At 35.9% G+C, this 17,131-nt stretch overlaps 1 protein-coding gene across 7 annotated transcripts in view; it reads left to right on the top strand.

The window, feature by feature from the left end:
• CYTIP (cytohesin 1 interacting protein) overlaps window positions 1-15,879 on the top strand; it is a 68,622-nt gene extending 52,743 nt beyond the window's left edge. For all 7 annotated transcript variants that reach the window (XM_081051568.1, XM_081051565.1, XM_081051566.1 and 4 more), the window contains 4 exons: window positions 28-121; window positions 3,215-3,284; window positions 9,621-9,687; window positions 12,375-15,879. In XM_081051568.1, the coding sequence (XP_080907694.1) occupies window positions 28-121; window positions 3,215-3,284; window positions 9,621-9,687; window positions 12,375-12,841 (698 nt within the window). In that variant the 3' untranslated portion in view covers window positions 12,842-15,879. The remainder of the gene's footprint in view (window positions 1-27; window positions 122-3,214; window positions 3,285-9,620; window positions 9,688-12,374) is intronic.
• The last annotated feature ends 1,252 nt before the right edge of the window (window positions 15,880-17,131 follow it).

Below are 17,131 nucleotides of genomic sequence, written 5' to 3'. Positions count from 1 at the left end.
CACTCATTTTTTCTTGGCATCTCCCAGGTGATGTCCTTGCAAATATCAATGGTGTGAGCACAGAAGGCTTTACCCACAAGCAAGTTGTTGACCTGATCAGATCATCAGGAAACCTGCTAACGTAACTATCCATCTGCTTTCCGTGGGGCTTCACAAAATGTTACGGTCTCTCATAATGCCTGTTGAGTGAATGAATAGACTTTTTGTTCAGCATCACAAGAAAGGAGGTGGTGCAGCATAGCTTTGGGATTGGGTACAGACGTTTTTATCAGTTCCTTTTGTTTCTCAAGGTTTCCTCAAACTTGAACATGTTGTCAACATCTGAAGTTAGAGGACATCAAGAGTCCAAATGTCTGAGTGGGAGGGAGAGCATTTTTAAAAAATTATTTAATGTTTAATTCAATTAAATTGGCACACATTCTCTTTGGACTGAGAGAAACTGGTCCAATTTCCATGGGTGATCTAATCTTGTGGTTAGAACAAATAAAAGGTCAAAAAGGCTGAGTTTTTTCATCTTATACCACAAGTCAATTGTTGTTCTCTTCTAGTCTTCCATTTGGAAGAAAGAACAAAGTCTGCCAACCCTCCCCACCCTGTAAACATACACTCACACTTGCTACTATTCCAAACTTACTAGTGGGACATTGATCTCCCCAATTGGAGAGTTGACTGACTTTTCCACTATATAATCTCTAGAACCTAATAAGACTTGAGTAATTAGTTAAAAGATGGAATTCACTCATTCGTTGAAATGCTATTTATTGAGCAAATACTATGTTTCCAGCACTGTGATAGGCTCAGGGGAGACGAATCTTGGAGTGCTTAATTCATAGAAGGAGATGGATTTAAAAAAGATCCTGACGAGATCGGGCGTGTTCGGGCTGATATGGCCATAGAGGGTAAGGGGGGTGGGGGGAAGGAGATGAGGGTAAGGGGGATCAAATATATGGTGATGGAAGGAAAACTGACTCTGGGTGGTGAACACACAATGGGATTTATAGATGATGTAATACAGAATTGTACACCTGAAATTATGTAATTTCATTAACAATTGTCACCCCAATAAATAAATTAAAAAAAAGAATTAACCCACAGAAAATGTACCAACTATCAAAAAAAAAAAGATCCTGAAAATATAATTTTGATATTTCAATTATTTAAAACTGCTATGAAGAAAGTAACATAAGGAATAATGGTATAGAACACTGAATAAGAGGGCTGCTACTTTAGTGTATTTAAAGTGGTCCTCTCTGAAGAAGTGAACTTTGAGCTGAGGCCTAAATGAAGAGAAGGATAGTTATATCAATCCTTGGTGAGAACATTTCAAATAAAGAGAGAAGACTCTCTTCTCAAAATGGGCTTGGACATCCAAGGGTTAGAGAGGAAGGCAGTGTGATCAGTGGTTGGTGAGTTAGATGGAATATAATAAGGAACGAAGACAGAGTTGGCCAGGGGCATATTATGGGTCTATCAGCCAGGCTAGGTAGTTTAGAATGTACCCTGATTAAGGTGAGTCCTATATTACCTCATTTATTCTTCACAGCCACCTCGTGAGATTCATTTTCTTCCTATTTATAGTTGAAGTGACCAAGGCTTAAATGAGACTTAGTTAAGATCAACTGTCTAGTAAGTGACAGAGCTAGGAGGCCAGGATTTCTTTTCTTCAGCTGTTATACCACAGCTGCTCATTGCTAGCTGCCAATAGAAAATCTGCTGCACACTCTTCAGTGATTCTAGTCTAAAACTACAAAGTGTGTGTGTGTGTGTGTGTGTGTGTGTAGTTTTGAAAGATGACTGGGGTTAATTGAGGACTGAGTCTAACTACTGGCATTTTCTCTTGGATTCTATATGGTTCTTATATTATAGATTGAAGCTTCTCTTTACCCTGAATTCATAGGATCCATAGAGCTGGACTCAGTACTCCATCACTTCCAGATGGTTGATCTTAACTAAGTCTCAGTCCCTTCATCTAGGCAGACCTCAGCTGGATAATCATGGGGCAATGGGTGGAGATAGTTGGAAAGCCAGAGATCAGGAAAATGGGAGACAGTGTATACAAATACTGAAGAGAACAGCCAATCTAGGCCTGCCATTTGGCCAATACGCATCTATTGCTTGCACTGGTCAGGTCAACATGAAAAGTCTCAAAGGAACAAATTCACAGGGATCCTCACTATTGCTCAGAATCAAGACCGCTCTAATGAAGAAACAGATAATGGCTTTGCTTGCTGTCATCTTGTTATCTTGGCTATGATGCTAATAAAAATAGAGGAAAATTTAATGCTATTATTTTTACCATGCCTTCAGAAATTCTTGCATCTTTATAAATAGAGTGACAGCTTATTTATCAGAAGGAATTTGAACCAGTATTTTAAAAATGCTTAGGTGTGTGACTCACACATGAAATTTATCTTATTCAGATTTATGGCTTAGTAATCAAAATAAAGGCTTCTAACTTGTGCCCACAACACAAATCAAATCACTCAGGATAGAACAAGTTTTTTATTTATTTTTTTTATTTTTCGCAAGATATTTGGTATAGGGAGAAAGAACACTACTAAATTGATAATTCTAAGATTAAAGTTTGTGAACTTAAAAGGTTTTGAGATGAGAGAGTCATATGAAGATTATCTCATAGGAGTTCTGGTTTTATTTGTTCTAGTTCCAAAATTAAGGCAATGTGCAGAGGTAAAACTCCTGGAATCCTACAGAGGAAAGGATTTTCCCGTTTCAGGAAATAGCATGTTGATTCCACTGTCTGAAAGTCCTCGTGCTTGTTATTCTTATGGCTGTACCCTGCTGCTTAGCACAAGGTCTGCAGTCTGGCACCCGGTGGATGCCCAATAAATATTCACCAAATGAAAGGGGATTCAGGCAGACCCCACAAAAATAGATTCTAGCAGAGGACAACCATCATTACCATACGTGGCTTCTATAAAATAAGCTACAGTTCACAAATTAACCAGAATCATTTCTTTCAGTCACCCTCCCAAGGGGAGTTTTTTGTTTGTTTGTTGTTTTCCATTTTCTTTCTCTGAATCTTGTCAGAAGATTTGGCCTAGGTCCAGATACTTGAAGTGCCATGAAAATCACAACATTTTTGTTGCTTTTAAGGCTAGTCTGTACTCAGATTTTAGTGCTCCACAAGGATGGTACTTGTTTGACTGAGTCACTCATGCTATCTCCCTCCCTTCCTTTCTTTTTCTTAAAACAGGATAGAGACTCTTAACGGAACAACGATTCTCAAAAGAACAGAGCTTGAAGCAAAGCTGCAAGTTTTAAAGGTAATTTAATTTAATACAGTGAGGCACATTTTTTATCCTTGAACATGTGAGCTGTAGAATAAATATCTATTTGAGGCATTGAGACAGCCTGTGAAGATGAAATGTCATGATGAATCTGAACTGCTGAAGTATCAAAGAGCCACACAATGACCTTTGCAGGTATATAAAATCCCACAAACCAATGCAAATGGCTTTTCCCCTTCCTCCTTCTATGTGTCTATGAGGCTCAGAAAGGGTAGAGGAAGGCCATCACTTGAATAACTTTTCATTCATGCACCTGGGATCTCCCGTGAAATACACAAGACTCATACATCTTTCAATATCTCCATCCTCTCCCAGACATCATAATGACCTTGGCATGCTTTACATATCTACTTAAGGCTCCAGTCTTCCTTATTATTGCTTACTTAGAGACTTTCATCAAATTGTAAAATGAAAAAAAATATAGGTTTTGTTCTAACTAGCTGGTAGTGCACAAATATACTAACATGTTGAATTGATATGCTCTCTGTTTTTCTTGTACTTAGTTCTTTAACTCCGGGTTTACTTTCCTTGTTTTAGTACATCCCTCAGTGAGGGTCTTTATTTGCCAAATAAGATATATTTTATTTCACTGTTACTGTTGAAAGTAGATAATTGCTAGGTAATTTAATTATGCTAAGTTGATGTTTTATTCCCTTAGCACTTTGAATATATTGCTCTTTTGATATTTTTGCTTATGAGCGAGCTGTTGTTTATCTTTTGTAAGTAATCTGCTTTTTCTATATATTCTTCTAAAAGTTTTGAAGTTTTTATTTTTACATTTAAGTCTTTAATTCATCCAGAATTTTTGTGTTAGTGTGAGATAAGGATTCCAATTTTATTTTTATTCTTTCCATATGAATACTTAGTTCTTCTAGTACCATGTAGTCTTTCTTTTCTCCACTTAACCTGCAGTGATACCTCTATTTTTAAGCAAGTTCTACATATGTGTGGATTTTCTTACAGGATCCCTGTTCTGATCCATTTATCAAATTGTTTATCTTAAAGTTAGTTATTACACAATTGTGGTAAATATTGATATCTGATTGGGCAAGCCTTCCAGGTTACTGTTGGTCTTTGGGTTGCTTATATAAATTTTGGAATCAGATTGTCAAGTTCCATAAATAAATGATAGAGATTTGTTTGATAATTACATTTTATATAGATAGATCAACTTGAGGAGACTTGATATCCATATGGTATTGAGTTTTCTTATTAATACATGATCTCACCAGTTTTTGTTTTCTTTATGTCTTGAAATAAATTCTTATGCTTATATGCAAATAGAGCCTATAAATCTTTTGTTAGATTTATTCTTTTGTAATTTAGGATTTTTGTTCTTATTATAGTTTGTTAAAATTAATACTTTGAGATTAATGTAAAGATATGTAAAATAAAATTTTCTATGCTGTTATATTCAAACACCTTGCTCAACTATATAATTTCTAATAAATTATTTATTATTTAAGTTTTCTATAAAGATTATAACCTCCTGTTAAGAATGACATTCAGTTCTTTTTTCTTACTTCACTGGCTGGAGCTTACAGTACAATGATGAATAGAAACTATAATCATAGGCATTCTTGTGTTGTTCTTGACTTTAAAGGGAATGATTTTGATTTTTTCCTATTAGGACTGAGTTATCTATATGAATATACTTTTCAGGTTAAAGAGGCTCCCTTCTGTATATTAAGTTTGCTGGTGTCTTTATAGTGCTTGTGTATTAAATTTTACCAAAGACTTTTTTTTTTTGCACGTGTTAAGATTATCCTATCATTTTTTTATTTAAAAAAAATCTGCAATATGGTGAGTGACATTTGAACATTTTCTAAAGTAAAACCACCTTTGCATTTTTAAAATAAGCCTAACCTATTCACAATTTATAATCATTTTTCATATACTTGTAGCTTTGATTTGCTCGCATTTTCTTTAGGATTTTTGAGGGTAGCTTTATTTTAAAGGTAACATGGCCTGTGCTTTTTTTCTTTTCTCAGACTATCTTTATCACGTTTACTGGACTTTAGCATGAGCTGGAGAGTATTTTCCCCTTTTTGTTCTCTGGTAGAATACTTGTAACACTATCTGAATCATCAGGGTTTGAGGTTCTTTTTTCGGTGGGAATACTTCTAAATTCTGTTCCAGTTTCTTTATTAGTTATAAGATTGCTCAGGCTTTGTGGTTTTATTTTATTTTATGTTTTATTTTTTTGAATCAGTTTTATTGAATTGTGTTTTTGTTAATAAAGCTTTTCAATTTTCAGATTTATTGCATGAAGTTGATAATAAAAATTATATTCTCAGCTTTTTGTTTTCTATCGTAACTGTGATTATGTCCCCATTTTTATTTCTATTACTTTTCATGCCTTCTCTTCTTTTTTTTCTTGGTAATTCTATCTAGAGGATTTTGTACTTTGGGGTCTTTAAAAAAATCAGTACTTTATAGTTTATGGCAATCTTTAATCTTTTGCTGGTTGCTTTTAAGATGTTCTTTTGTCTTTACTGATCTCTAGTTTCACCACAATGTGATAGCTCTCGATTCATTTTTAAATTTGTACTGCTTGGAACTTAGCATTTGCACTGCCCTTTCAAGCTAAAGACTTGTAACTTTCTTTAGTTTTTGGAAAACCATCATCTTGCTCTCTGAATATACAATTGACCCTTGGACAGCATGGATTTGAACTGCATGGGTCTACTATACACAGATTTTTTTCATCTTGCAAACATGATGTAAATTTATGGCATCGATAAATACAGTACTGTAAATGTATTTTCTGTTATGATTTTCTTAATAACATTTTCTTTTCTCTAGCTTACTTTATTTTGAGAATACAATTCATAAGACATATAAAAAACAAAATATGTGTTAATTGACTATGTTATCGGTAAAGCTTCCAGTCAACAGTAGGTTATTAGCAGTTAGGTTTTGGGGAGAAAAGTTATATGCAGATTTTCAACTGTGGAGAGTGGGGTCAGTGTACCTAACCTCTGCATTGTTCAAAGATCACCTATACCTTCTTCTCCAATCCCTAAATTATCTTCTGGAGTTCCAGTGAGACATATCTTAGAGTCCCTTGATTTATCTTCTGTGCTTCCTATCTGCTCTTTCATATTTTGTTATTACTTTATCTTTTTATGTTCTTTTTGAATTTCTTAGTATATATTCAATAATGTTGTCTGTGCCCTATATAGAATGTGTTCTTTCTATTGAATTGTAAAAGTTAATTTTTAAATTTTCAAATAGCTCTTTTTCATGTTTATCTGTTCTTGTTTTATTTTTCTGTTTCAAATTTCTTGTTCTTATTAGCATTGATCTCATTCTCTCTCAGAAGATGGTAAACATTATTGTTTTAAAGTCTTCTTTGGACACTTTTCTATTTTCCTTTTATTTGGAGAGAATCCAAGTACTGATGATCAATTTTATTGTCTTTCTTGTCACTATGTGGGTGTTTTGGAGTATAATTTGCCCACTTCCCTTGATTGTGACCTCTCCCTTCTACTTAGTGTGATAGTTGGGCAGTTGCCTTCTTCACTTCAAGGCTCCCAATCAAGAGCAGCCCTGGAAGCTTGGCTGCCTTCCCTGGAGGGTCAGTGTGGAGCTTGGCTCAGGTCACAAGGCTGCGTTTATATACTGCTGCCCCTCTAAGTACAAGCTCTGCATGAGTCATAGCCACTATCAGCCTCTTTCTCCCTCCTCCTTTTCATGGTGGGGTAGCTTCAGCTAAGCCTCTTTTCTCAAGTAGGAAACTTATCTCTATCCTGTGCTGCTTGAGTGCCTTTAAACTATGTATCTTCATAGGATCCAAATTCCTAGCTACCTCTTTCTGCTTCTCCTGGTCTAGCAGACCATTGGGTTTATTTCTGCTTACCTTCTTACATTTCTGTTCTTTTTTTTTATCTTGAAATTGTGAGATTTCTAGTTCATCTCTTGAGTCTGAAATGACTGGGTCTGACCTATAACTAGGGTTAGACTGGCTTCCCCTTCACACAATGATATTTAGTTTGGCGTCCTATAAGTGTGTATTCTGTCCCTCAAAAGACTCATGTGTTTTCAGGGATTCCCTTTCTCATGACCTATGATTCAAATGTTTAATACGAACACTGTCCATCCAATGGGCTAGCTGGGAGAGTTACTTTTTAATTTAGCTCTGTTATTTACTGGGTTTGTAGCCCTTGGGAAATATTTTGCTACATTGAACCTTTATTTTCTAACCTGAATCTTTTAGGACAGTTAGGAAAATTAAACAGCATATTATCCATGAAAGCACTGTAAAGGTAGTAAAGTGCCATGGAAATGGTTAGCTAGATGCCTGTCTTGTGTAGATTAAAAATGTTGGAAATATGTCCAATCTAAAATATCCAATCTGTGATAGTTGAGTGTTGTTTCAGGAAGCCGTTCTTTCATATATTCACTCTACCAGTATTTACTGAGCAGCTGCTATGTACCAGGCACTGCTGTAGGCATTAAATTTGTAGGATTAAATTTGTCCAAATACACAACTGTGATGTTACTAACAGGCAGAAACAGAACACTGAGAAAAATAGGGAAGCTTACATATTACTCTGAAAACTCTTAGTCACTGACACATCTGCTCTTTGCACTGGTGTTTTCTTGGTTTAAGTGACGACATACTTAGATGAATGGGCCAAATCAACAGATATTTTAAAGCCTTTATTTTTACAAAAATGAACTATTTGCCAAGCCCTGCCTTTGTATTTCTGGATAAGTGCAGAAATGCAACTTTCTCTCCTCACTATATTTAGTTTTGACTGTTAACCTATCTTTATGCTCCCTTGTTGGACTCTATAGTCTTGTAGGAAGTAAACCTCTTTAAGAAAGAAAAATGGGCTTGGAATAAAGACCAGATGCTTGTTAGTTCTATACTCCTTGGGTTCCCTAACTTTGAACTTCACATGATCACAGATTTACACAGATAACAAGAACTGTGATTCAGGTAACCCAGCAGTCTTATAGCCATATAGACAATATTAAAGTAGAGAAAGAACAAGAAATTAATGGAGCCAAGTATTTTATGGTTTTGATTTATTGCTTGTATAGTATATTGAGAACCATGAGGATTCCTGCTAAATGTTCCTGTTATCAATGATTAGAAAACCCTGCCCAGTGATTGTTTAGTCCCTGAATTGAGAAACCAGTCATTTTTTCCCTTAATCATTTAATAACATTCTTGTAATTTTATTATTTTCTTTTCTTTAGGCCTTCTTCTTCCAAATGTACTTCCCCTCCTCCCTTTCTTAGCTTTCGTCAGCCCTTCCCAGATTATTTCATACAAAGGACTCCTTGTTTCCAATTAGGCTGCTTTTCCTCTGGCATAAGTGTCCACAGACAAATCTGAGCTGTGTCTGCCTGCTGGGCTGGCTGTGGGGACCTGAAATGGCAAAGAAATGGGTGGAGTAGAGGACAAAGAGCTGGAGGGAGAATGAGCCTTTGGAGGTTCCTTGTCAGATGCCTTCTGCCTGGCTGGCTTTCGATTCCCATCGCCTCAGTCCAGTCTATGTGCTAACCCAGGCCTCGTGTGCTGTCTTGAGCATTACAGCAGCCACTCCATTCCCACCCTGAGCCACTCTTCTCATATGCTGGGCACCATGTGCAAAAGGAAGCATATAAGAAAAGAAAGCATATGAGGAAGGAAGCAGTTAAGAAGTCAAGGTGCTTAGCAGTGTTCTAAGGTTAGCTCTCCAAGGAAGCCATTCAAAGCAGGTAGACTTCCCTTTCTTAGTGTGGAAAATAAATAGATGTCCAGTAGAAAAGACTGTTTTAGTGACTCAGGCTTATAGGATGAGGACAGTATTTATTGAACATTTCCTAAGCTCTAGCTACTGTTCTAAACATTATACATCTGCTAACTCATTTAATCCTCATGACAATTCCAGAGTTTAGGTTCTATTATTGTCTACGTCTTGCAGATGGGGGAAGTCTACAGAGTAAATGCTTGCCTAAACAGATAGTAAATGGACACAAATCCAAGCAATCTGGCTCTATAATATTTTTAAAAATAAAAAAATATATATATAAATGCCATGGTTTCTATTGTCTATTTTTAGTGTTTCTATTGAAATGATATCATTGTTTCAACTCTTGGTGCTACAAGATTATTTCTTGAGAAAGTAGTATTTATTTCCAGTATCCTCCTTTCATACAGGAAAAAGAAAAAAAAAACAACTTTCAAATGAATGGTAGGGTTGTTAGTGCTAGAAAGAAAAGAAAAAAAATTAATGACAAACCTTAACAGCTAGAAACAAATTTTTATCTTCACTGGGGTTTCCTAATAATTAACACTGTTTTCTTTTTTCTCAGCAAACCTTGAAGAAGAAATGGGTGGAGTTCAGATCTTTGCAGTTACAGGAACAGCGCTTGCTTCATGGTAAATGTGATTTCCTGTTTAGAAACCACACTAACATTTTACCCTTTCAGTATTTCTGCCTATAAGTTCCTTTGAGATTATCATCATTACAAGAAAAATTGTCTAGCATGGATAAGGAATACTAGTCTGTGTTTCTTTGGTGTGAGCTTTGAAGTGACCTATGTATTGCTAGGCGGGATAAGTCAAGTCACATCCCCTCCTCCACACACATAACACATATGCACATGAAAATACACATACACGCACCTGCGTGCACATACTTGCAAGTGGCACCCTGAGATTTTAGAAGAGCAGTAGGAATGATTGCCTGATTTTAGCTGATGAATGACATCCCTGAGCATATTTATAGCTCAGGGTCTGCGTAGTTCTCAGAAAGTATTAAGACTAGCCTGCTTAGTAGCATGCTTCCTGTGTAGAGCTCTTCTCATTTGTTCAAATTGTGTAAGTTACATTAATTAATGCAGAGAAATCTCTTTTGTGGCCTCCAAACCCAGGACATAAATGTGAGTGATCATTTTAATGGTAAATTCATGGCTCTTGCCATTGAGTGCATTATAAAGGGAAGGACTAAGTTAAAATTTATTGATGTGACATTTGCTATGTGGAATTAACTTATTGTACAAATAATTCACTGAAACCACTAGCTATGTAGGTATGAAATATAGATATATTATCTTCAGGTAATACCAAGCTAACATCTCTATTTATAACTAAATATTTGTCAAAAGTGATAATCTGTTTACAGAAAAAAGATACATTTAACTTTTAATTAGACACTAATTTATGGCTCACAGGTTTGTGTTGAGGTCCTGTTTTTTGTTTGTTTGTTTAATAAAACTTATGTATGAGTTGCTTCTCTTTTTATGTTTTTAAGTTAATATTTTTAAACATTCATAATAGATTTTTTGGGAATCTGAGCATAGCTAGCAAGACAGAGGTTCAAAATCCAGCTATCTTTTGGATTTCTCTAGACTTGAAGATGTTTGGGAAACCTTTGCCTCCACTTTTGGAGCATTCTTGCGTGCAGATGGGGTTTGGCCTGATAAGTGTAAGCAGTCCTGGGATTTTATGGGAATGAACCCTTGTATAGACAAGGTCCTTGGCTCAGGATCAAGGCAACTGACTCCTCATAAAGCCATTGTTGGATACATTTTCTGAGAGAGTTAAATAATTTTTTAGTTTACTTTTTCTAGGCTTAAATAAATATTCAGGGCATGAGATTCCACAAAGCAATTGATGTTCAATCAACTTGTTTCCAGATGAAATAAAGTCGGTTGTATTAGCAAAAATTATGATTAGTCACTGCAGGGCTGGCCATAATCAACCTTGCAGATCAAATGGAAAAATAAACAGTCTTTTTATATTGTCAACCAAGGACAGAGGAAAGCAGCAGTAGAGATGGTCAGCACAAAGTAAAATCATTTCTGAGTGTTCAATGTTCTATTACTTTTCCTGAAGCAGAGTCACCTTCTAATTACAGTAGTTCCCTTGGCATCCTTGAGGGATTGGTTCCAGGATTCCTGTGGATACCCAAATCTGAGGATGTTTAAGTCCTTTAAATAAAATGCTGTAGTATTTGCAGATAGCCTATATTTACATATAGGCTACAGCAGAGTATGCCTATACATTGCTTCATTCATGTGGATTTAGTGTTGTGCTGGGCGGTGTGGCAAACTCAAGTTTCGCTTTTTTGGAACTTTCTGGGATTTTTCCCCCCTCAATATTTTCAGTCCGAGGTTGGTTGAATCTGCAGATGCGAAACCCGTTGATATGAGAGCCAACCGTATGTCCATCTCAGTCCGGTATTACAAATACTCTCCTTTCGTTTAGCAGCATACCAATCAACTCAGTACAGAAGCAAGTGGGGCATGGACAGGATGTTGGTGTGTGATTAAAATTTGAATTTGGAGAGCTCAGATATAGGTTATAAAAGGTTGATGAAAAATTCAGCTAAGATAAAATTCATTTTTTTTTCAAATGAATTATTACTAATTTGAGGACAGGGCTGTTTTCTGGGTACAATACCATTCCAGAGCATTTAATATTAAAAGTATTCTAAAAGAAAGTTGGAATATTGAGGCTGGAAGATATCCTTTCTGCTGTAAACACCTTTGAATTCTCTATAATGAGCCAATAGGTACAGGATTTATAACTGTGTTTCTCATGCATTTCAAAAAATGTTATAATAATTTTAGAATTATTTTAAAAAGACAGTAATTTAAAATCAGAGCAACTAAATAGAGAGAATCCATAAGGCAACATTTTCCCAACAATATTCTTTAGAATCCCATTTCTGTGAGTATTTTAATAAAAGATTGCAGGGACACTTCAGTTTAAGAAATGATATTTTTGGAAATTTACAAGTCACACTGGCATACTGTCAGATGAGTTCAACTGGTCTCATATGAGCAATCTTGTTTACATTTATTCAATTTATTCCATTTTCATGACCATGGAAACCCTTTTACATGGAAAGTAGTCCATGAACAATAGTTTGAAAAATCCTATTACAAGGTATCAAATGGACTCATACACACACTCATTATCCATGCAAGTCAAAGCTCAGTGAAAAATATTATTCACACTCACTCTTTCTTGTGCCCTTTGAAGATACATTTTGGTGTATGTACTTGTAGGAGTTGATGCCCAGATCCATTTCACAGTAGACTTTATTTTCTGTATTTTAGGTGACGCAGCTAATGGCCCAAGTTTGGAAAACATGGACATAGATGAATCAGCGTTGTTTGGAACCCTACCTGGGCCAGGCCCAGCCCTCCTGGAACGAAATCGATTATCCAGTGAAAGTAGCTGTAAGAGCTGGCTGAGCTCCATGACGATGGACAGTGAGGACGGCTACCAGACATGTGTGTCTGAGGACTCGAGCAGGGGAGCTTTCAGCCGGCAGACAAGCACAGATGATGAGTGCTTTGTCCTCAAGGATGGGGATGAGTTTCTGAAAAGGTCATCTTCAAGGAGAAACCGGAGCATTAGTACCGCCAGCAGTGGGTCCATGTCTCCCTTGTGGGAAAGCAACTTCTCAAGCATGTTTGGGACCCTGCCTCGGAAAAGCAGAAGGGGCAGTGTCCGGAAACAACTCTTAAAATTCATCCCTGGCCTTCATCACCCTGTGGAAGAGGAAGAAAGTCGCTTTTGATGGGTTGTGGTGCCCTTTTGTATGAGCTGATTTCATAAAAGTCGCTAGACTTGTTTAGATCAACTCCACCCAGCTTAGTGGGAAAATGCAGATGGATTGCAAATCTGACATCCCATTTCATAGCAATAGTGACCTTTATTTAAATTTTTCTATCATTATTTTTGCATATTCAATCATTTTTTAACCAGAACATCTCAAATTCTTTTTTTTTAAATTTATTGGGGTGACAATTGTTAGTAAAATTACGTAGATTTCAGGTGCACAATTCTGTATTACATCATCTATAAATCCCATTGTGTGTTCACCACCCAGAGTCAGTCCTCCTTCCATCACCATATATTTGATCCCCCTTACCCTCAAATTCTAAACCGACATTAGGGACATAAAGTTATAAGTTAGATAATATAACAAATTAACAAAAGTGCCTGCTCATACTAATGCTCCTTGTGAAGGCAAGAGTAATATTTATTTTCTAGGTAATCCATGTAAAATATTGAGAACTGTTGGGATCAAATAAATAAAAGTTTAAATAAAAGTGACATAATGTAATTATTTGGAATATATTCTGTAGGTTAATTGGAAGGTTTCAAAAGTTTATGTTAGCTTAAGTTTAGTAACCTCTGAAGAGGCTTAATAATAATAGGCAGTTTTGAATGTTTCTGTTAAAATCTATGAAGGATTATAAACAAAGATGATCATAAGCCATTCTTCACATCTATAGTCATAATAAAGCAGAAAGTATAAGATTTCGTATGATGGTATACACTTCATGAGATCCATGGAAAAATAATTGTCTAAGATGGGTGCTGAGGAAGATTACAAAGTATTTTTGTTTGTTTGTTTGTTTGTTTTAATAGGCAGCCTAAACAAAATGGGTGGAAATGTCTTTCTTACTCAGTTCATATTTTCTTCTGTTTAAACATTGATGACAAGTCTAGAAGTCTCGAGATCTTACAGCTTTGTGATTTTTTTTAAACAGATGTCTAAAATTTGAAAAATGAGAGTCAGAAAAAGGATTTTCCTCCTGTAGATTCTTTTCACATTACTCTTCACTTTATATTATATATTTCAAATAGTTATTGCGTCACCACTTGTTTGCCTGTTATGTTAGTGTAACATTACTTTTAGCCATTCAATAACATTTTTATTCAGTACCCATTAATGTCCATGATTATTCTGTTCTGGTGATATAGATGCTCATTACCTGTATTCTAGAATAGCTAATCCGGACAATAATTAGCCCTTACTGATTTTAAGCGCTCTCTCTCTCTCTCTATCTGAGTGTTTGGGAGAAATTGATAGTTAACTTTGAATGGAACTGTTACACTTAAATAAAGAGAATAAAGAACAAGTAATTTTCAGGGAAAAAGAAGAGGAGAGGGTAAGGAAGCCTGTAGGGTAAGAAATAAATGATACAATTAAATATAAAAAAATTCTAATTGAGATTTGCTTTCTATTAATTTTTTGAACTCAAAAGCATCCAGTTGTCTCTGCTTGAGAATCATTCATATGGAAAGCAGTGGGCAGTGCATTTCACAGAAACAGTAGCAATCTGTCTACCATTTGCTGAATGCTTAGTAGGTTAAAGATTCTTTTCTTGTGTTCCCTGAAATAGGTATTAGGCATACAGATAAGGAAGCTGGAATCTGGAGAAGTTCCCATGGTCAGTGAATAGCAGGGCTGAAACTGGAAGCCAGTTCTTCCTGGCTCTTGCCAACCCTCATAGTCTCTCTAGATATTGTTTACTCTTTTGCTGAGTTATCACCACAGGACTCCCCCTCCCCCTTGCCCACCACCACTACTTAAAATACAATTGTAGATACTGCATGGATAAGGATATTGTCTTTGGTAAATAGGAAAACAAACACACATTTAAGGCAACATTTTTTTTCCTGGTCTCCATAAGCAACTTTTCAGATATAGATACATTAATAAATGCATGGTTAACAATACATTTATTTTCAGCAAGGGCTTGCAAACCAGTTGTGATTTGACTAATAGTGCTTATTTCGCATTGTAGACTAGAGTTATCATGGTAAAGATCTGCTTACATGAATGCAGCATTTCCTGTTAATACTATTTCACGGAGTCCAGCAGAAAGAACTATCACATTTATCTGAGTAGAGATGACTTTAAAGTCTTCTGCAATGTGAGCAATGTTTTGAGAACTACTCCAGATCATTTCGGAAAGTAGACCATACGCCATTTGCATTTCTTGTGACCTTAAGTGTTAAATATAGTGAAATATTTCTTTCTTACAGTAAACATCAAACCCAAAAAAGCACAGGGCAGGGATATAGCAAATTCCACTGTAATGATATGAAGAATTAGACTCAAGGGTTATATATGTTCTAGAAAAAAAGAAAAGCTCTATTAACCAAAGTACAGGAAGCAAAGGTAGGTCAAGCTATAAGAAAACTAGCTGTTGTTAGTGGAAATGTGGGTAAATTTCTTACAGCATAATTTTTCACACTGAGTATAACCTCAGTGGGGTTTGAGAAGATTTCATTTCTCTAATCTGGTACACAGCGACTGCATGCACAGCACTTTGATGCAATATACTAAGAAAATAATTGAAAAGGGAAGTTCTTTTAACCCCTAAATTGTCAAATATGTAATATTGATGAATTGCATTCATTTAAAATTTGTTATGAAATTCATTTTCTAGTATAGCATTGATAAACCAAATTTGAATCAAGCATATTGGGAATTACTCTGTCATGTATCTAAAGGAACACCACCATGTCAAACAAGTTGTTATTTTATTTTTGAAACGAACTTTTATTTACAACATTCTACTTTTATGTCTTAGTTATATGATGCAAACAGTATGAAAAATCCTGGTTTGAACTGAAGAAATCAAATGTGGACACAGTTTGTATGATCATAAAGTATAAGTATTTATGGATGTATATAATCTATGTACAGTAAACAAATCATAACTATGTTGAATCCGTCAGATCACAAAATTATTTGTATTTTATATCCATTACCTAACAGAACTATGGGCAATAAAATAAAAATTTGATACTTTTCTGAAAAAAGTATGTTATTATTTATTGTCAAAATGTTTTCTCTTTTCTCCCCTTCTGTCTCTATTTCTCTGTCTCTTTCCCTACCAACCTTAAATGAAATGGTTGTTTAAAAAAAAAAAAATTAAAATCTGGGGTGACTTCTTGACTCCTCTTTAACCCTCTTTGAGGTTCTTCAAAAGCATTACCTATACTAAATGAGGCTTTGCACTTGTATCAGTTTTCTGTTTTTATTTAAGATATTACTACAAATTTAGGGGCTTAGAAGTATTTATTGTTTCAAAGTTTCTGTGGGTCAGGAGTATGGGCAAAGCTTAGCTGGGTCTGCTCAGTATTTCACAAAGCTGCAATCAAGGTGTCTACCAGGATTGAGTTCTTGCCTGGAGGCCGGACTGGAAAAAGATTTACTACTAAGCTCTCTCAGGTTATTGTCAGAGTCATTTTCTTGTGGGCACAAGATTCATAACAGCTTACTTATTGAAAACTGGCAATACAAAGAGAGACTGAAAGCAAGACAGAGTCTTAAATTATGCAGTATAACCCCAGGATTGGCATCCTATCACTTTTGCCATATAGCAGAACATAATTGCAGAGTGTCATTTTATCGACTATGTCATATTCTGTTTGTTAGACAAAAGTCAGGGGAACCACCCACATTTAAGAAGTAGGGATTGCACAAAGACATGAACATTAAGAGGTGGGGGTCAGGGTGCTACCTTAGAGTCTGTTCATAGCACCAATCGAGGAGCTCACAAATTTGATAATATAAAGATACTGAGTTTTCTCTAAACTCAGTAAAAATAAATGCTGAATGTTACCATTTAAAATGTTCATATAAAGAAATGGTAATATTAAAGATCTTTGAAATTAAAGAACCTGGTCAAGATTGTATAACTACCTGGAAAGATCCACAAAGTTATCCACACTTGATTGCTGCCTGAGCTAAAATTGAAGGCACGTGAGAGAGGTCACGCTGCGAACTGAAGACAGCTGCCACTAGTACCAGGCCTGGGGTAGCTCCACAAAAAGCCAGGACACCCTGAGGCCTACTGCCACCTGCTGGCTCCCTTAAGGTTCATCCACTGATAAAGCCTTGTGCAGTACAGAGTTGGATGAGGCAGACTCTCAAGGAGTCACTAGAGGGGGAAGAGTTGTGCTCACCAGGTTAATGTAGACTCTGGTTTGGTGCCAGTGCTGAGCCTGAAGCTACTCAGCAAAAGTTTCAGAGCGCACCAAGATCAGTTGCTACCGGCCTGGG

Source organism: Rhinolophus hipposideros (genome assembly GCF_964194185.1).
Source record: "Rhinolophus hipposideros genome assembly, chromosome: 6".
NCBI lineage: Eukaryota > Metazoa > Chordata > Mammalia > Chiroptera > Rhinolophidae > Rhinolophus > Rhinolophus hipposideros.
This window is presented reverse-complemented; position numbering and strand designations above follow the sequence as displayed.